Source organism: Dysidea avara, chromosome 5, assembly GCF_963678975.1.
Source record: "Dysidea avara chromosome 5, odDysAvar1.4, whole genome shotgun sequence".
Classification (NCBI taxonomy): domain Eukaryota; kingdom Metazoa; phylum Porifera; class Demospongiae; order Dictyoceratida; family Dysideidae; genus Dysidea; species Dysidea avara.
Genome location: NC_089276.1, coordinates 27,436,010 through 27,455,971, shown reverse-complemented (window position 1 = coordinate 27,455,971; position 19,962 = coordinate 27,436,010). Strand labels below are relative to the sequence as shown.

Sequence of the window (19,962 nt, the reverse complement as noted above, 5' to 3'; positions counted from 1 at the left end):
GTGGGTGTCTCCTATAGGGGATAGGGTTGAAAAAGAATCTGGGACAAGCAGTCAAGGGGTGTGTGCGTGCATGTGTGTGTGTGTCACTACCAGCCTCAACATGGTGGACATGGTAACACGGCCATAGACAATTGCAGGGACCTGAGTCAGAGACTTGGTCCACCTCGTGCCAAGCATGATGTATACATAATGTAAAACCCTCTTGTTGGCTTACAAGGCCAACGCAAGGGAATCTCCTGACCCTGCCTCAACTGCATGGCAGAGTCAGGGGCGTTGCCATTAGCCACATCACCTACCTATCCACCCTACTGGGGGTTCTCTCACCTGGCCTAAATTTTGAAAGCTTATAAATAGGTTAGTCGGTGTGTGAGTGTGTACCTTCAATGGAAGGCCAGGGCGGAGATGATGGTCTCCAGACAAGCAAAAGTTGAAGTGTGCGTGCATGCATGCATGCGTGTGAGCACAGCCGGGAGGATAGAGCATCAACCTGGTAATTGAATGGTTCCAGGTTCGATTTTTGCCAATTTGGTGTTGTTATTTCTTTGAGCAAGAAACTTTGCTCGCATTGCTATAGTCTGCTTAGCTGTATAATGAAGACCTAATGGCCTGTTGTCAACTGGGAAAACAGCCCACGCAGCTATAACATCAATGGGTACCTGGTGTTTACTAAGGAACCTGCCTGACTGTCTTGTCTCGCTTAGCAGTGTTGGGGTCCTTGTGGGACTTTTGAGTTCTGTGACCTTTCTCCATGAGGCCTGGACAGTTCTCCTAGTCCTGCCCCAGGACTGTGCAAGGCTCAAGTGCCTGAGTGGATTGCAGTGCTGGTTTGCTGAGCAGCAATTGCTGTGTTTTGCACAACTGCTGTAGGCTTTGCTTTACGTAGGTTTGTGTGTAGTGCTGTACACCGGTGTCCAATTAACCGGTTATTAACAGGTGTTGTCTAGGTCAGCCAATAACCAGTGAAGAAACCTTTAAACCGGTTATTGCCCACCCACTTGGTAAACCATAAATTACCCCTGCTGACAAGTGTTAACATCATAACATAACCTCAAAGAATGTGTAAATATGTGATTGTAATAACTGTTATTGCTAGACAGGATGTTGATGGTCACTTTGGTACCACCCTAAACCTTCCAGCAGGCTTGTTGACTCGCATTATGTCTGCCAATATACAAACAAACCAATTAACCGGTTATTGCCAATTATTGGTAGGCAATTAACCGGTGACAAAAATTTTGTAGGTGTACAGCACTATTTGTGTGTGCTGTTAGTGTTACTGTATAGTATGTGGTATGAGAGTATGGGTGCTTACAACTGGGCATACACATGCATGCATGTGATTGTGTGTTACTGTATTTGTATAGCGTGTGTTTGCTAATGTTTATTGGGGCGAGCCTGAGATCGGTAGTCGTTCGACCGTGGTACGATAGTCAGTCACGTTCCCGAAAATTTATGTAACAAAACACAGCTTAACTCCCATATATGGTTCGTGCAATCAACCATCACACGATGAATATGCGTCGTAAATTACTGAGTATCCAATTATGGTTCGTGTAATCAACCATCACACGATGAATATACGTTGTAGATTACTGAGTGTCCAAATATGGTTCGTGCAATCGACCATCACACGATGAATTTACCCTCTGGATTACTAATTCTCCAAATACAGTTCGCGCTATTGAAGATTAAGAAATGGAGCATGCTACTGTTGACCCGTCGTATGAAAGTCAAGATGACCGATGTAAACGAAGGCATAAAGAACTGTATAGACAAAACGTGATAAAGAAACTTCACAACAGAAACAAGCAAGACTAGCCAGACAAAATGATTACCACAGACATAGAAGAGCTAAGATGACACCGGAACACCATAATAGTTTATTGCTACAAAGAAGAGAAACGTATCACCAAAGAAAACGATGCAATGATCTTGATGCTCCATTAGTACCACCTCTAAATACTCCATCCCCGAATACTCCGTCACCACCACATCTGAATACTCTGTCACCACTAAATAGCTAGCTAATTATGTAATGTATTTTTTTTTCTTTCAACACGACTACGTCTAAATACTAAATACTCCGTTACAAACTACACTTATATTTTTTTTAATTTTCTTTAGTTATATATAACTGTGTTATGTTTAATTTATTTTGTTTGCTTGATGAAGTATTTCTCAAGTATGTAATTTTTGTATATTGTGTGTATATCAAATATAGCTATTAGCAGCTTTACCAGATCTAACAATAAAGTGAACTATTTCAGTGTTGCACATCAGTGACTTCTATTCAAACATACTTATACCCTTTATGTTGTAGATCAAAGCATTCAGCACCCTGGGTGAATACAGCTTGTTGTATCATCAATCACTTGACTCAGCGTATTCCACTATGGCATTGTCTTGTGCCTAACTGTGTGATGGAAAACAAGACAGTAACATAATTTGTTCCAGCTACATGCATGGAGGAGGAATTACAAAGAGGCTACATGCGTAGAACATAACAAAACAATGCACATATGATCAAAGAAATAGATCCCGAAGTGTATGCAGCATAAATAATAGCCACTTTTCCATTTTAGTTACGCCTCTTTTGTATGAGATGAACCACGTCACTCCATCTCACCCAGACCAGTCAAACTGGGAACACAGAGATGGTTTGTCACGTGTGTGTGTGAAGCATAAAAAGTAGCTACATTTTTCTCACCGGCTGTTGCGTATATAATCTTCTTCGTAACTTTAACTTTTTAATAGATTTCAAATCTAGTAGCTTTATGGGGAGGTTTTTATCTTGACATTTACTATCCATAATAACAGTTACATATACCTGATTGTCTCCATCAGGTATGGGCCACAATGATTTAAATGCTGGAGTTAAATCAGGGTCTTCCCATTTCCTTCCATTGGACAGTTCAATATCAATTTTTTTACCAGTTATTTTGATTTCTCCTCCACTGCTATACCGGTAAAACACTTTAGCATACAATGTCGCATTGGAGCATTTTTCCTTGGTAGTGGCTGCATCTTTGTAAATTCGGAGTATGACTTGGGAAAGATTGGCTTGCCTATCAGCTGTATCTTTCTTTAATTCACTCCATTTAAAAATCATGATCATAATCTGTGTACACCTTCTCTTTCCTATGAAATGGACCAGGCCACTCCATCTCCCCCAGACCAGTCAAACTGGGAAGACAGAAATTGTTTGTCACATGTGTGTGTGTGCAGTATTAATAATTATTGTTTCTACACCTTCTCTTTCAAATGAGATGAACCACATCACTCCATCTACCCCAGATCATGAAGAAAGAAATTGTTTGTTCTAAATACCTACTACCTTCTACACCCGATGGTCCAAGCCATTCCATTTCCCCCCAAATTGGGAAGACAGATCACCTTTAATTTTTTCATTTACAAGTTTATTGTGTTCTGGTTTTATCTTTGTAATGTTTGTGCAGTTGTGTTGGCATGATTGCTGCATTATGTTAGCTATCATAATAGCCTACCATACGTGCTGACATATTTACAATGCAAGCTATTGATCTAATGCTGCATGCATACATACTAGCTAAATCAAAATAGTCTCGTAATCGCGGCACGCACTTTTGAATGGCCGTACTTATAATCTCTAATCAATATGCCCAGCCACAGACTATGGGTTTGCTAGAACAACACTATAATATAGGTGATGATTACACATTATACCTTCTCGAATATTTGCTCAGGCTCGCCCCTCAATGCTGTTAGCATCTGTCTAGTATTGCATACTGCTATGCAGTAGTTTAATATAAAAATCCCTCTACCAAACAGGTCACACTGGTGCTACTGGTGTCAGTGAAGAAGATGTCACCATACCAACTATAGCTAAAGGTGTGTGTTAATTGGAGTAATCCTAATGTACCACTTATTTGTTATCAGATGACTCTGAGGTAGCAGCAGCTGCTAGTTCAGTTCCTGAAGATGATACTGACAGTGAAGAAGACATCTATGCAGGTACTGAACTAGTATGTTTAAATTGTTAATTTAAAGGTAAAGTAGAGATCCAAGCAATAAATATTAGTTAGAATGGATCGCCAAGGTTAATTTCTACGCTATTCAGAAACCCGAGGGCAATGTAAGCAAGGCTACCAACAAACTTAATTACCACGGCTGCAAGCCAAGGTAATAAATTGTGGGTAACCAAGCCCACATCGTCTTAAGGGCTCTAAATAGCGTTGAAACCAAGTTCTAAGTAATTTGGAAAAGTTTCCTAGGTTCAGAAAGAGTGAGAGAAAGTGGCAAACTGTATGTGCTAGCCTTGGGATTTATCCCTAAGTCAAGTTGTTTGTGTCAGTGCCACTGCACCAGTGTGACATTCAGTTCATAACATTATGTGACAATAGTGCCAGTGAGTGATTGAGTGAGTGGGTGGGTGGGTGAGTGAGTCGATCAGTCAGTAGAGACCCACCTCACAATAAAGCATAGTACCTTATTCACCCATACGTGTGCTGAAAATATATGGTCATCATGTTCCCCCACAGATCAGCTTATCATAGTAGTGATCAGTCATATTGAAGACCCTGGTCACTTCTATGTACAATACTCCAGTGATACTGATAATCTTCAAGTGTTGATGACACAACTAGCTGAACATTGTGCTGGTAGTGATCATACACCGATCAAGTTCAGTAGTAGTAAGTGTCTGATATTGTATGGTGGAACCTCATCTTAGGTACCATCAAGTGGTTAGCAGTACATCTCTATTGATGTACTTACTAAAGAAGGCCTATGCACTAATAGTATGATCATTTCATGGTGTTGTAATACGGTATAGCAATCAACCTTTAAATATTTTACAAATGAAGGATGAATGGTCATGTGGTAGTCTGTGCTAATATTGGTACTTTAGTTAGTCAGAATAGTCAACTAATGTCCCTGAGGTTCCACTGTAACTGACCAATCAGTGCAGTTGTATAAGCCATACCCATGTGTGTAGTTGCTCCAGGTTACAAGTGTGCAGCATGTTATCAAGAGGATGACTTGTGGTACAGAGCTGAAGTGTTAGAGCTACTAGCCCCCAGTAATGTACTGGTACAGTATACTGACTTTGGCAATAAGGAATGGCTGAAGTGTAAAAGGCAAGTGGCAGTCCTGTAAATCAGTTTTATTAGTAATGCTGTGGTACTTCTATAAACCAGGTGCCCATGCAGTTAATTCATTAGTCTTGTCCCCCTACGTACACATTTCTATTTGGGCACTCGTGCTATAGTAATGTCCTAGTAATACCTGTTTATGTGATGTCAATTGTTGGTGAAAGTCCCACACTGTCACTTTATAACTGAATTAGAGTATAAATTGTTAGAGAAAAGGTCTGTGCCACCATATTGGATTGGCTTTGTTTATCGACTTGAAAAGTAATGTTATTTTGTTTCAGTTATTGGAATGTCGGCTAAAAGTCATGTCGGTGCACCTCTAAAATTAATAAACTTTACAGCTGCTTAGATGAGTGTTACTTATTAAAACTCGCTGGTGTGACTAATAATACCAACTGACACTTGATGCATAAAAACCTTTTTAGAACAATGATTAACAGCTCAGAATACTTACCTTTAGACAACAAAGCTAGTTTTTAAATCAGGCACGTGCCCATGGACACGCACCTGTTCCCTAAAATGGGTTTGACAAAAGCTCTGTGACTGCATGTCTGCTTGTCAGTTATGTTTGTACAACACCCACATTAGCAAACAAGGTTTGACCTTCAGAAAATAATCTCTTATTCAGTGAGTGAAGGCTGTTCATGTACTGTATTCAAGGTTAACCCTCCCACCATACATCACCATATTGGGCTTATGTAGCTGCTACCTATGTGTGGCTACCATATTAATTATTACCAAACACTGCTTACAACTACTTACAGTAAAGATGCATGCATACACTTACAGCCAACAAAGACCTACTGTACCTTCTAGGAGAGTGGGGGCCTGTACAGTACAATTAATTCTGGACCCACTGTACCCAAGTGAGTCCAAGGGAAAAACCAGACAGACTTGCTTTTTTTCTACGTGCTCACCACCCTCTAAACAAAATTATGCACGGCAACTGTTTGTATCAATGGTTCAGCTTTGCTAATGGCTCAGTGAATTCCAGTCAGTAGCTATGCAGTTATCAAGGAGCACATCAGAAACACCTCACATGCCTAGCACGTGCTCCGGAAGGCGGTTATTTTCCATCTAATTCACTAGTTCAATCTACAGAAAATACACCTCCTTCTTCGCACTTAGTTACGTACCTTAACACTCCCGCCATACATCGCCACATTGGGCTTACGTAGAGTTACCCTCAGTCCGTGTTATCACGGACCTAACTGTTCTCTTTCGCTTTCTCAGATCTCCATCAACCATGTCTTTTAAATACCTGGCCTGGTACTCCTACCTCTGTTGCTCTCATAGCACCCCCATCCCTGAGACTGTAAGGGCTGAACTCTGTAGCTCAGAAGCCCAGGTCAGTCAGCTCATCCTTCTGAATCTGGAGTAAGATAGCTTGCCATCTTCTCTGAGCCTTGCAGTATTTACTGGGATTCTGATCTTAGAGGTAGCACATCATCAACTTGTTCAGGTATATACTTTATTAATGCACACTTCCTAAGCCAAGTAGTTGTACTGATGTCACCTATTTCAAACCGCCAGTGAAATAATGTCATCAGAGCAAAGTTTACCCACCAGCTGCTTTTACTATTTAACAGGTTTGCTCACGTGGGTGTGCATGAACACACACACACACATGCACTCACACATACACGCACACATTTTATGAAAACAGTTTCAGTAAACCAGACACGCATTTGGTACATAATAAAGTGGTATATATTTTCTTTTATAAGCCATCCTCATTGTCCACAGCAGAGACCCATTAATGAATTCATAAGTGTAAGGGAAGACATTTTATATGAGGAACAGTGTGAGAAGCACCTCTCCAATCAGTCCAGTCATTATGGAAATTGCGACTAAACATGTACCCAGACTGTCAATAAATAAGTGAAGTGACCATTCTGGTCAATTTTTGTGACAGTAATGATCAATTTTCATGACAGTCAGGTGTACCAAAGCCATCACACATTACCACAAATCAACACCTATGTGGTAGTTGAGAAAGAATTATGTAGGACACATTGAAAGACAATGACGCATGTACTGTAACTACTGTAGTTGGCAAAAAGTCATGTTTTAGACCGAAGTGACAAAGGCTGTAACATGAGTTATGCTTGGCTGGAGGCATCAGTCAATGTAGTTAGTTGGTAGTAGTATAGGAAATTTTTTTAATTCTGTAGATACTTGTTGGAAGGCTTTGGGGGTCACTCTGAAGGCATTTTTGGGCTTGGTTATGCCAAACTAATACCACCAAACTGTTATGAAAGAAAAGTGAGGCTGGTTTGTGGATGATAGTAAAGCCTAGAATTTGAAAGACAGAGCATACAAATACTTTTATTGTTGCTTATATAAAATTTTTCAGTTACATGTGTATTAAATTATTTTTGTACACATATCAGCGTGTCTGTTATAACTGTATGATTGTTATTAGGTTATGTGTGTTGCCATCAGCAATGTCTATTCAGCCATCTTTTTGTCATCGTTGTTGCCTTGGTAACATCAAGCCAGCTGATGGTGATGAGTGGAGCCAAAATCTGATCAGTAGATTTAAAGGCATCACAATAGATGCTGAACTACAAATGAAGGTCAACATAATATAATACAATAGCCTGTTAGATTAGCCCAATGGGAAGGTAGTTCACAAAGTCTCAGAGAGTCACTACACCTGTGTTTCAAAATATGGTTGGGAGGTACTTAAGTATTAGTAGTTAATAAAGGTACTTTTCAGATATCGATGTGGCATTCTAAAAATACCGAATACCGAATTTAATGTAGTAATTGAATATTTGGTATTGTAGTGGTGGCTATAAAGTCTAGCCACATCAACCACCTTTACGCTGTGGACAAGGCAAACACAATTTACCTTTTGGGTATAGTTGTCATTTTCACTTTTTTCTTTAAAAAGATAACTTTCACTACTTGGGCATAAGTGTAAATCACAGCATACCCAATATAAAAGGTATTTAGTGATACTGAGGTATTTTTCCTAGTTCTCCAATAATGCAATAATGCCCATCTCTATTTCAAAGCATCAAAGAGAAGAAGCTACCTCAAAGCAAAGCTCACTTGTGTGTTAGCTTTATTTTATACATACTTATAATGGGTTTGCTCATGGAAACATTGCTTGCCTAAATTTCTACACATATGACTACTGCATGTACATAAATTCCGGTGTAGCTTTTATATCTTTACACATTTCAACCCTCTAAGTATTCCTGTGTTGAAATACTGTACACACTGTAGTGTGACTAATATAAGGTAACATTGTTGATGTTGTACAGGTGCTATCACATGATGGTGATGGTAGTGTAGTAGACCTGATGTTACCCCCAAGTGGTCCATGGGTGTCCTCACATCTCCTTGAGACTGGACTGTGTCTAGCTTCTAATGGTGAGTGTACACTGGCTGATCTTAGTATCGACTAGTGCATAGTGTCTACTAGTGCAAAAAAGGTTCCAGTGATAAAATAGTAGTGAAACAAGAGATGATGGTAGCTATGAGGCAAAATCCCTAGCTACTCGGCATTGTAGCAATGTAAAAAAGTCTCTACTTGGGCATTACTTCTACAATGCCGAGTAGGGATTTTCCTACAATGCCAAGTAGCTAGGGATTTTCCCTCATAACTACCATCATCTCTTGTTTCACTACTTTTTATCACTGGAACCCTACATCATTATAATTAATTTGTTTTTATAGAGCATGGCTATGAAATGCTTGTGTGGCTGTGATTGTTGTATTAGGGTATTTCGATCTCACCACTCAGCTATGCAGTACATCAAGCTAGTGGGCGTCGCACAATGCCTTTTTCCCTGCAGCTAGATATCGTGGATTGCGCATCCGTGGTCATTTAGGTGTTTTGGGGCCATGGTCACACGTGATTAATAACCAATCACATTGAAGTAGCAATGCCCTGGTCTTATTCAAATGATTTGCGGTGGCGCATTGTCTGGCATCATGTTTGTTTAATTAAGAAAGCCAGCTGAAGATGTGGCCAAGACACTTTTTGTTAGCGAAAGAACTGTGTTGAGGTATGCTGAGAGGTTTAACGCTACGGGTCAGGTGGAAAAAACAGTACGACGAAATGGTTGCTGTTCTAAACTGAGCGAAAGCGATAAATACCTTTTAATTGACCTCATATTGTCTAATCCGGGAATATTTCTGAGAGAACTACAAGCAGAATTTCAGAAGGCAGGATGTCACGTTGATGTATCTACCATATGTCGTGCAGTGAATAAAATTGGGCTCAGTCGACAGAAGATTACACACATAGCTTTACAAAGATCAGAGTTACTGAGGGCACAGTTCATTGCTGAAATGTATGCATTTGATCCAGCAATGATTTTATGGATAGACGAAACAGGCTGTGATAGGAGGAATGCACTGCATCAATATGGCCATATGGGTATGGCATTCGAGGTCTTGCTCCTCAGGACCACCAGCTGCAGCTCAGGGGAGTACGTTACTCTGCTATAGGCATACTATCAATGGATGGTGTGCAGGATGTGTACATTACAGAAAATACTGTCAATGGAGATACCTTTTTGGACTTTTTGTATACCCAGCTGCTGCCTCTTTTGATGCCATTTGATGGAATTAATCATAATTCCATAGTTGTTTTGGACAACGCTTCCATTCACCATACCGATGCTGCCGTGAATGCCATTTGTCGTGTTGGAGCCTTGGTCAGGTTCTTACCACCTTATTCACCAGACTTAAACCCAATAGAGTGTGTTTTTGGAGAAGTTAAACAGTTTCTGCAAGCAAATAACTTATTGCTGAATACATCACTGTCAATAGCAAGCATATTACTGATGGCATTTCAGTCAGTTACAGTGGATAACTGTAGACAATATATAAAGTTTTCTGGATGTGTCTAAGAATATCATGCACAACTGATAACTTCAATTTTTCATTGACATGTATTTCAACTTTACTGATTAGAAGATACAAAAGCTACAGTGACATGTGCATACATACGCATACAAACATTCATATTAAAATCATGAATTACGGGTGAAGTCTTGAACATAAAGTTAAGGTTTCAGCTTTGTAAGTTGGTCCAATATAGGTTTCTTCTGTTCAATAAATTCGGATTGTGTGATAGCACCACAATCAAATAGCTGATACAGATCTCGTAACTGTTGTAGGTAACTGGCCCTCAAGTTAGCCACTTTCCCTGGTGAGATTGATGTTGATGTACATAAATCAGGCTTGTTAGGAACAGCACTAATTGAAGTGATATTCTTTGCCATTTCTGACATGGCATTTGTCAGGGCATGTACAGTACTATTACTGTTTGACGACTTCTGGCGACCACAGAATGCTGGAATGCCGGGTGGATCATCCAAAGACCTGTAATAATGTACAACTATACATAACACACCACATTATACTAGCTACCACATGCACACTTACTTGTGAGTACCAACATCAACCATTTCCCCCCAGAGTCTGTACTGAATGTTAGTAAATCTAGTTCCATGCCTTTCCCGTAACTGAGATTACAAATTCCACTCTCTTGTTCTTTTCTTCAAGTACACTTAATTTCTTACGCTTCTTTTTCTGTGGCAAAGGATCATCACTGTCACTGCTATGTTCATTTTGCTTTGGTGCATAACACCACAAGGTGACACTCTCTCCGTTCATACCACATTTCCATACCTCATCGATGTCAGCTGAGGAACATATAACTCAGTTTGCTACCACCTTTTAGGTACCCTATTGAACAATCCGGGTCAGCTGAAATTAAACTTGCTCCAAACTGCTTTCTCAACTCCGTTCGCATCAAAGTTGGTGTTAAAATGGCTTCTTTAGTCACTCCTCTAAGAACACAAGTCTCAAAGTCCTTTTTCTTTAGTGGGTTGAATATTTTAACATTAAAACTCAACGTGGGTTTTACTGGTGTATTCACTGGCACAAGAGGACTGCGACTAGTAACAGCTGTGACTGGAGGAGTATTTCTTGACGCTTGACTGAGTAGCTGTAACAACATTGGCAAAGAATTCTGAGTAGGTGGCGGGTTTCTTGGGGGAACAACAGGTGCATTATTGGACACTGGCACTGTCACAGTTTTGCCATGCTCACTGGACGTCACTGTGGTGTTCCTTGTTCCCACCACATTCACAACTGTTGTGACCGTAGGCGTACTATTACCACCGAGATTAACGCCAGTATTTTTCGCGGAAATTCTGCCACACCAAGACTTGCGCCAAGATCCAGTTGATCTCGTGCCTCAAACAAATTTCATTGGCTATTTTTGATTTCCCTAAACTTTCAAATGACCACGGATGCGCAATCCCCGATAGTTGTCGTGACAGGTTCTGATTGTTTAAGGAGGCATGGCAATTGTTTTTAAAATGCAGCTTAGCTGCTACTTGATATTACAGTCTGTTAAGTGCCTCAAATAGTTTTGTGGCATCTAAATATGCTCCTTCAAGGAAAGTGTTGATATGGAAAATTAATGCCTTGGTATGAGTTTCCATGAAAAAGACGACCATTTAATTAAAGATAAAAGGAATGGCTAAGTACAGAAGTCTGACATTCATGGGAACTACAAAAAGCACACTGCACTAGTGAGTTTGTTATTATGGTGTAAAATGGTAGCTGTGTACTGCTTTGTGTGGCCTCTAGCCTTGTGACTGTGGTGAGGCCAACTGTAGACAAGCAGGCAGACGTGCATCATTTTAGGGGGAAACCCTGTACGGTCACCATTATTTGATGATACAACAGTGGAATATGTGTTACTTGAACTGAACTAGGCTGTACAAACTATGGCTGTTCTGTTAGAGTGGTTGACTGCTCTATAAGAGTATCTTGATCTTTTAGCGTAAGCCATTTTGCTGATGATGTGGGTGCAGAAGACAAACAAGTACACAACAAACATACACAACACGTTTTTTTTGGGAAGTAAGTTCAGTAACCAGGTGCACGCCTACTGCAGGCCTGCCAGCCTGTGAATACATGCCTGAGTTGTCTTGTTTGTAAAGGCAGCATGGAGCTACGTGCATGCTTGAAAATTGCATTATTGTGCTTCCTGTCAATATCACTGGTATGGTATACTAGCTTTTTGGGCCACAAAACACACTACCGTGTGTCTTGATAATTACTAACATGTTGTGTGTACACTTTTATACCAATCAGCTATGTGCTTACTGTGTGATCAGCAATTTATGGTAACAACAATTTGTGTGCAATTGTGGCCTCATAGCTATTGTCTGGCTCCTTTGATGTGGTGTGTAGGTAACTGTGACTACTAGCTGATAATAACTGTTATTGTATAATTTGTTACTACGTTCACTACAGCAACATCACCTCCACCAAAGATAACAGTACCACTTCAGCCCCCGTTAGATATGGGTATGCAGTTAGAGTGTTTTGTGTCCTATGCCTACTCACCTAATGAGTTCTGTATCCAACTGGTAAGGAGTAATCATTTTTTAAGCACTTCACTATGAGTGTCCCACTAGCCTCATTCACGTCTGGAGGAACTAATGACAGAACTACAAGATTATGCCCTCACACCACACCCCTTGAATACGACATCACCGGGGACATTATGTCTAGCTCAGTTCTCTGTTGATCAATTGTGGTACCGTGCTATGATCACTGGTAGGTGTGTTACCATAGTGATTAGCATAACTTAGTAACTGTTTCCAGGGTTACAGGATGATGGATGTGTTGTTAGGTATATAGATTATGGTAACTCAGAGTTGGTTACTATGGAGTCACTACAAGAAATACACCCAAAGCATTGTGTATTACCAGGACAAGCTATCTGTTGTACTCTAATTAGTGCACAATCTCCAGACAATGGGTGGAGTAAAGAGGTGTGTCTACATGGTAATGTGATATTTGTTTTTATCCTTTTTCAGATTTTAGATCTTTTTGTTGATGCTATAACCAACGCAACCATCATAGCGACTGTAATTGGTAGGTGTGTGTTAGTGCATGTAGGGTAATTCATTGTTCACTGACAAGAATAACAAGCATACTTACCACTGCATCCATTGTGTTTTTGACATGACTTCTTTTGATCACTGTTACACTAGTTTGCTTGTTGTAGACATAAAAGATGATGTGGTAGCTTTAGAGACCATTGATGGTACTCCTATTAATGATTTCCTTTCACAATCAGGAATCTACCAGTGAGGGAAATAGCTGGTTAGTTGGTTGACTACGTGTATTGCTCACCTCAGGTTGAAGTATGATAATCCCATCACAACTGATATACCGGCTGTTGTTGTTCCTGAGATTGGCATGTGTTGTACTGCTCAGGTGGTAAATGTGGAGAGTCCAGCTGGTTTTCATGTTCAACTAGCTTATTCTCAGCAACAACTTAACAAGTTAGTCCCTGAATATCAGACAATTGGGGGGGGTATGGTTGTTTGGACCCTCCTGAATTAGTGGGAGTATCATACAGTACAGTAGTACTGTATATTACATATCATGAAGAACTGGGCTTTTCCAGCCAAAATATCACCATGAAACCAGCCTCTATTTCCCTTCGTGACAATTTGGCAGTATTGATTGGGCACAGCCAAGCCAAAAAAATATATATATCTTCAGACCAACCTTAAACCCTTCCAAAAAGTTTCTATGGAATTTTAAAAATTTTCTTTTTAATAGAATTTTGTTTTATTAGCTAATTGATGCCTTTAGCCAAGCATAACTTGACAATGGATGTAGCTATGGGCTTGATTTCTTCACTGTTCGATGTCGCTTCATACTGAGATGTGTCTTTTCATGAACCGCAGTACATACAGTACACACATCATGGACTTGTCTTTGTCCTCCATTTTGCTAACAGGCGCAAAGTGTTGATGCGGCTTCCCTGTGGCTGTGTTGGTATCTTGCCCATATTTTCCGTAGCCACTGAATTGATTGCAGAGACGCTTCTCGTACTGTTCTTCATTTATAGTGCTGTATAACGGGATGAACAAAGCTGATAGTGAAGCATAATGGTTATTTCACTTTTTGAGTTAGTAATTGATACCTGGGGCGTGCGTTTAGGCAAAAACATTAACTCAGGCACCATCCTTTCTTTTGATGCGGTATGCTTGGGTTCACCAGTCTTATTACCTTTTCTTTCTATGATCCCTAATCAAACTTAAAATTCCTATACTTGTTTGTTTACTTTTTCTAATAATTATTACCTGCAGATATAGTATTGGACATTTAATCCCTGATTCAGTCATGGGTATAGGCTAAAGTAGGAATATCCACTAGCATACCTGTAGGTGTACCTAGTTTCCCTACTTTTGATTTCTATGATCCCTAATTGAACTTAGAAACTGCTATGCATAGTATGTTTTGATCTTTGGCAGATAATGAGGTCTTTAAAAATCATGAAGAAACCTGCTAGTAGGTTCTAAAATAGTTAGAAACCTGCTAGCAGATAGACCTCAAAGCATTGCAAATCTCACTTTTGGTCATTGATTTGCTATGCATGCTCTGCAAAGCATATACAGGCTAATAGCCCATGGACCAACAGAGCTTGACCTACTCCATTCCTTTTATAAGCACACCTACGTATGCAAATTCGATTATAGGAGCTAGACTGTAACGCTGTAGTTACGTTTGCTATCATAAACGGAGAATTCCAGAAATATAATGGAGTTCTATTTAATGCCCATCTGTGTTTTAAGCCTGTTTAAAATGGACTCCCTAGTAAAAGAACTAAATTGGTAAGCTTTCTTGTATAATGTTTATTTGTTTCTTGTAAAAAAGTTATGTACAGCTGTAGGTGTGAAATCGCGTATATGCTGTCTTAGTCACAGAAGTCTATCGCCAGACCAAGTATTATTAACCATTGTCAATGATCTACTCACTGTTACCACTTACTTTAAACTCTTGTTAATGCTGGCTTTAACTTTATTGTCACAGTAGCTATCACTCTGTGTTTGATCCACCAGCTAACAGAAGCAGCGATAATGTAGCTAACTACGAGCTTTAATTCAAAAACACGTTCAATCTTCTCTACTGATCACATGACTTGTTTTAACACTGTGACGATTTTGAAACGACATATAACTCAATTCCACAATGGTTCCACCTACATAGTGATATATATATATAACGCCTGCATTTTCTAAGTTGGTTAGGAACCACGCCCTCAGCTCTTCATGCTTTAGAAACCTCGCTTCACTTGGTTTCTAAAACCACGAAGAGCCTTGGTCTAGGTTCCTAGCCTATACTTGGAATTCCTAATTTTTCCTTATACTTGTAAATAAAGAATATGTAGATTTTGACCATGATAGAAGAGTTCAAAATGACTGATAAATGCACAACAAGTCACTATCGCTTGTTCATACTTACAGAATTAAGTGACCATTGCTTGTCCTATAATACTTGTTTCATCCTTGTGTCCTGGTTAAACCAACCTAGTTCCCAAATAGCATTCATCATAGCCTTTTAAACTCTTCTCTGTGCAAGTTTCATGGGAAACAAATCACCAACAGTCAAACTGTAGCTGAGACACACCACTGAATCTACCACTGTGCTTCTTGCCCTATGGAAGTTTCGGTTATGCATTTTTACGTTGTAAAAGTTATTGCTCTATTTCTGGGTTAGTTATGTCTTCAGTTCCTTTCTACAACTATGGCGAAGGCAAAAGCTGTGAAAAAAAGGTGAGAGTGAACTGTACCCCCAACACTGAGTTCAATGTGAGGTAAGTCTTATTCTTGGGGGCACCGACACAAAAGCAAAGATTCCGGTAGAGAAAATTACGAGGTTATTGCTACCATTAGCATCTTCCTTTATCACTAAACAGGTGCTCAAAAATTCAATGAAACTCATTGTGCTTATTATTGTCTTCTATCATAAATTGTTTGAACATGCAGATGCTGTCACATATAGTACAATAGTACTCTATCAAACAGTACAGTGGTGCTATTCAAGCAGGGATCCCCCAAAAATGACATGCGCCGCCTAAAATTCCACCTTTTAAAATCATCCTAGAGATGTCTTATGCATCTGAAAAGAACCATATTAGCTATTCCATCTCTTGATTATAATGCTATGTTTGATGTTAATGTTTGATGTTAATGTTTGATGTTAGATGGCATCTAACATCAAATACAGTATTAAAAACAAGAAAACACAGGTGGCTGAATATAGAATTTTAAAAAATCACCACAACTCGACTTTTTGTCTGCTCGCCTGCACACACACACACACACACACACACACACACACACACACACACACACACACACACACACACACTTTACACTGTGTTATGTTGTTGTAGTGCTTTAATGACGACTCAACAAAGAGTACAACCTAAACGTGTGAGACAGGGAAAGTGTTACCTGTATGTGGAGCAACATGATGGAACAGTGTATCGTGTTTGTGTACTAAGAGTCCTAGCAGCCACATCAGAGCAATATGAAGTAAGTATGGCTGATTGTATATTGTTATTATGTACTCCTACAGGTATATTTTATTGACAATGGACTGTATGGATCTGTTGAAGCAGCTAACTTACTAGAAATGCCGATGACACTTATTAACATTCCGTCATTAGCTCTACACTGTTCAATGGATCATGTTGTTCCATCTGGTGATACTTGGGATGCCAAGTGTATAGAATTCTTCTCCCGGCTGGTACTAGGCAAAACGGTCACTGTAACTGTTAAGGTAATTAGTTGTGTGACGTTATATAATGTCATCAGTGATCACATGATCCAGACACACTCTTCCAATCCCGACCCAGTGATGGTTGACTTGACAATAACACTACCTGGCTCTAGTCCACAAGATATTGGGCAGCTGCTTGTAGCTAATTGTTCTGCTGAAGTAGTCGTACCACAAACTATTACATACATACCAGCCACACCCCCTAGTAATGGGACAGTAACGGTGACATTTATAAGTGATGATGGTATGATTTGTTGCCAAGCAGCTAATTCAAGTTTGTTATGTTTTTTTTGAAACAGTGAAATAATTGTTTTTTATAACTGTTTAGCTACACATCTCAAAAGTATGATGGATTACTTGCAGACTGTGGCTAAGAAGGGACCACGTACACAACTAGATGTTGGACAACCATGTGCTGCAATATTCTCAGATGACAACTTGTGGTACAGAGCTAAAGTTATCAGTGTAACTAACACAACAGCTTATGTGAGATATCTACCAACTAAATAACATTTGTAGCTGTGGTTTTTTCCTTAGGTAAGATTTGTAGACTTTGGTAACACTGAAGACGTCCCATTGGAGAACATTTATCCAATCAAATCACAGGATGATGACATCATGAAGTTACCAGTACAGTGTATAAGTGTCCAACTACAGGGAACTGTGAGATCATGTGATCTATTACGAGGATCATGTGACTATCATGTTGTCATCTAGGAACACTTAGAATGGTGTGAAGACTTGTTGGTATTGATGGATGAGCTGCTGTTGGATAAGGAGTATCAACTACATGTTAAGGTGACTACACTGGAAACTGTTAATGTGGAGTGGACACTTAAAATGAGGACACCTGTATAATACACTCAAGTTCCAAAGTAGCCCTTAGTCCTAGATTGATCTGGAAAATCAGGTCACCTTTAAAGTGAGATTTAGTGGTCCTGATGTGCCCACATTACACACTAGTCACACATTAAATATTATGGTTTGTTTAAAGTGCAGTTGTATAATGACAACAGTCGTACAACAACAGAGAAATCACAGCACAACTGTAGTGCTAGCAAAATCTCTCACACATTCAACTCCATTTCCATGATTACCAGTTTCCCCCATTTTAAATGGTAAGTTCCTCATCATGTGATGACACATCCAGTGTATATCAAAATCAAACTGGTTTAATGGGGTTCATTTCACCAGTAATCAAGCTTATGAAAAACTTCTTATTAGTGCATACGTAGTTTCTGTCGACACTCTCCAAAAAGTAGCTTCTGTATTTCATCCACATAGGCCAGAAAACTGGCCCTAATACACATGCCTTGCACAAAGTGCTGCAACATTTCGAAGCATCCATCCTATGGCTACGCAATTTATGTCATTCTACTTGTGATGTAACAATGATGAAAAATGATACCTAGGGTTTTACCCTAACGCTAAATAGTGATGCCAAAACTAGCCGTGAAATAACTTTTTGGTAAGGAAACATGCAAACCCTTTACATACCTTTACAAAATGGTCAATAAGGTTACTGCTATCACCTTGCAACAATTTCCATTCGGTTCTCCATTAAATTTTCTATCAGGCCATATATGACTCACATGAGTAAACCCACAATTAAAATTAAACACGTGGCAAGAATTTTGAAACACAGAGATGCAACTCGTTGCTGTTCTTCACTTCATAACAGCCACTGTAGTTACAGTGTTCATTTAACCTTCTCCAAGTAACCTTCTCCTTCTCCAGTGAGTAAACTTTTAATTGATGTATATTTGTAAGCTGTAAGAATTAAGTTACCCCACCTAGTGTCACCATGTGTACCCATATTGTGTAAACTAGCATTCCCCAAAAGTTCTCTGCGGTTTTAAACGTTAAAAATCCTTCAGCTCACGTGAATGTGTTGTACCTCTTCTGGTCTTACAGTAATAATCTGTAACCTTGTATATTAGTTTGTTAATCTTCCCATTCATTTGTTGAGTAAGAACAAAGCTGGATATTCATTCAGAGTAATATTGTGATCTGTCAGCTTACTATATTGGAAAAATTATATTATATATTGTGGTGTGTGGTTTCTTTTGATACCCTTGAACTAACTAGTGGCCAGACTGTGTGGCTAGAAGGATGTACTTAGTCATATCACAAACGTTTGTAAACTAGTTTACATCTGATTTGTAACACTAGTGGCAGTGGCAGCCTTTGATCTGTCCATACACCATACTACAGCAAATGTGGCATAATAGCATACTTCATAGAAATAAGCTCTACCAAGAGTAAATAGAGTATCCAACTGCCATATACTGCATCAAAAATCAAAAATGAGCACTTCAAGTAGAGAAGCCATCCTGTAGTACTGTCAAAGTAAGTGTTGAATAAAGTATTAAACACCTGCTAGCTCAGACTGTTTGACTTCAAATCATGCCTGGACACTTCAAACAGTCTGAGCTAGCAAGTGTTTATTATTTCATTCAACACTGTCTTTGAAAGCACTACAGGATGGCTTGTCTACTTGACCTGCTCATTTTTGATGCAGTATATGGCAGTTGGATACTCTTTCTTCCATTGTTTACTCTTGGCTCTACTAAGTTGTATAGTTAGCAGGAAGGGAACATAAAAGAATTTTGTTCTAAAGCAGTAAAGTGGCTGAGGTGAATCAGTGTTGATATACCATGCACTCATTTTCCAATAAATTATTCTAACAAAGACCATTACATCACTATACACTACTCCACAATGAATATCACTTCAGCTACACATCTTAAGTGTGAAGCAGAACAATATCTGAACTGAATCATAGACTGAATCTGGTGGTATCTATACACCACACCCTCATCCATGTGAAACTAACTATCAATGAATAAACTATAGTTACCAATAAATTAGTTAACAATTTGGACACAGTACTCAGTGATACTGTATAGTGGGAAAGTTTTGAAATGTTGTGTTTTGAAAATAGCAATATGTTTTCATAAATAGATTTTCATAAATAATTATCAGCAACACAAGTACCAATAGTTACTCGTTAGGACTGATAAAGTAAACAAAGTTCAGGTGTGTGTTATCTACTTTATCATTTTGTAAGCTACTGAAGTACCTAAAAGAGCTGCCAACCTGTAGACTGTTCAAATTACAGCCAAGTAACACACTGTGTACGTGCTCAGTTCAGTGTACATGTGTTACATGTATTCAGAACCTAGGTCTTTATTAATATCTA

General features: G+C 39.3%; 2 protein-coding genes across 3 annotated transcripts in view; one reads left to right on the top strand and one right to left on the bottom strand.

Annotated features, from left to right (window-relative positions):
- Window positions 1-19,962, top strand: part of LOC136256652 (tudor domain-containing protein 1-like) — a 50,179-nt gene that overhangs the window by 29,392 nt on the left and 825 nt on the right. For both annotated transcript variants that reach the window (XM_066049629.1, XM_066049630.1), the window contains exons 16-33: window positions 3,808-3,867; window positions 3,916-3,990; window positions 4,518-4,670; window positions 4,973-5,114; window positions 7,555-7,708; window positions 8,405-8,513; window positions 12,426-12,541; window positions 12,590-12,731; window positions 12,780-12,949; window positions 12,995-13,052; window positions 13,186-13,267; window positions 13,319-13,465; window positions 16,372-16,513; window positions 16,557-16,760; window positions 16,812-17,034; window positions 17,089-17,246; window positions 17,298-17,423; window positions 17,478-17,558. In XM_066049629.1, the coding sequence (XP_065905701.1) occupies window positions 3,808-3,867; window positions 3,916-3,990; window positions 4,518-4,670; window positions 4,973-5,114; window positions 7,555-7,708; window positions 8,405-8,513; window positions 12,426-12,541; window positions 12,590-12,731; window positions 12,780-12,949; window positions 12,995-13,052; window positions 13,186-13,267; window positions 13,319-13,465; window positions 16,372-16,513; window positions 16,557-16,760; window positions 16,812-17,034; window positions 17,089-17,246; window positions 17,298-17,423; window positions 17,478-17,558 (2,342 nt within the window). The remainder of the gene's footprint in view (window positions 1-3,807; window positions 3,868-3,915; window positions 3,991-4,517; window positions 4,671-4,972; window positions 5,115-7,554; window positions 7,709-8,404; window positions 8,514-12,425; window positions 12,542-12,589; window positions 12,732-12,779; window positions 12,950-12,994; window positions 13,053-13,185; window positions 13,268-13,318; window positions 13,466-16,371; window positions 16,514-16,556; window positions 16,761-16,811; window positions 17,035-17,088; window positions 17,247-17,297; window positions 17,424-17,477; window positions 17,559-19,962) is intronic.
- Window positions 10,127-10,607, bottom strand: LOC136256933 (uncharacterized). Its single transcript, XM_066050000.1, has 2 exons — window positions 10,539-10,607; window positions 10,127-10,475 (listed from the first exon to the last, which is right to left on the bottom strand). Exons 1-2 carry the CDS (start codon window positions 10,559-10,561, stop codon window positions 10,157-10,159), a joined length of 342 nt encoding a protein of 113 aa, XP_065906072.1. The 5' UTR covers window positions 10,562-10,607; the 3' UTR covers window positions 10,127-10,156.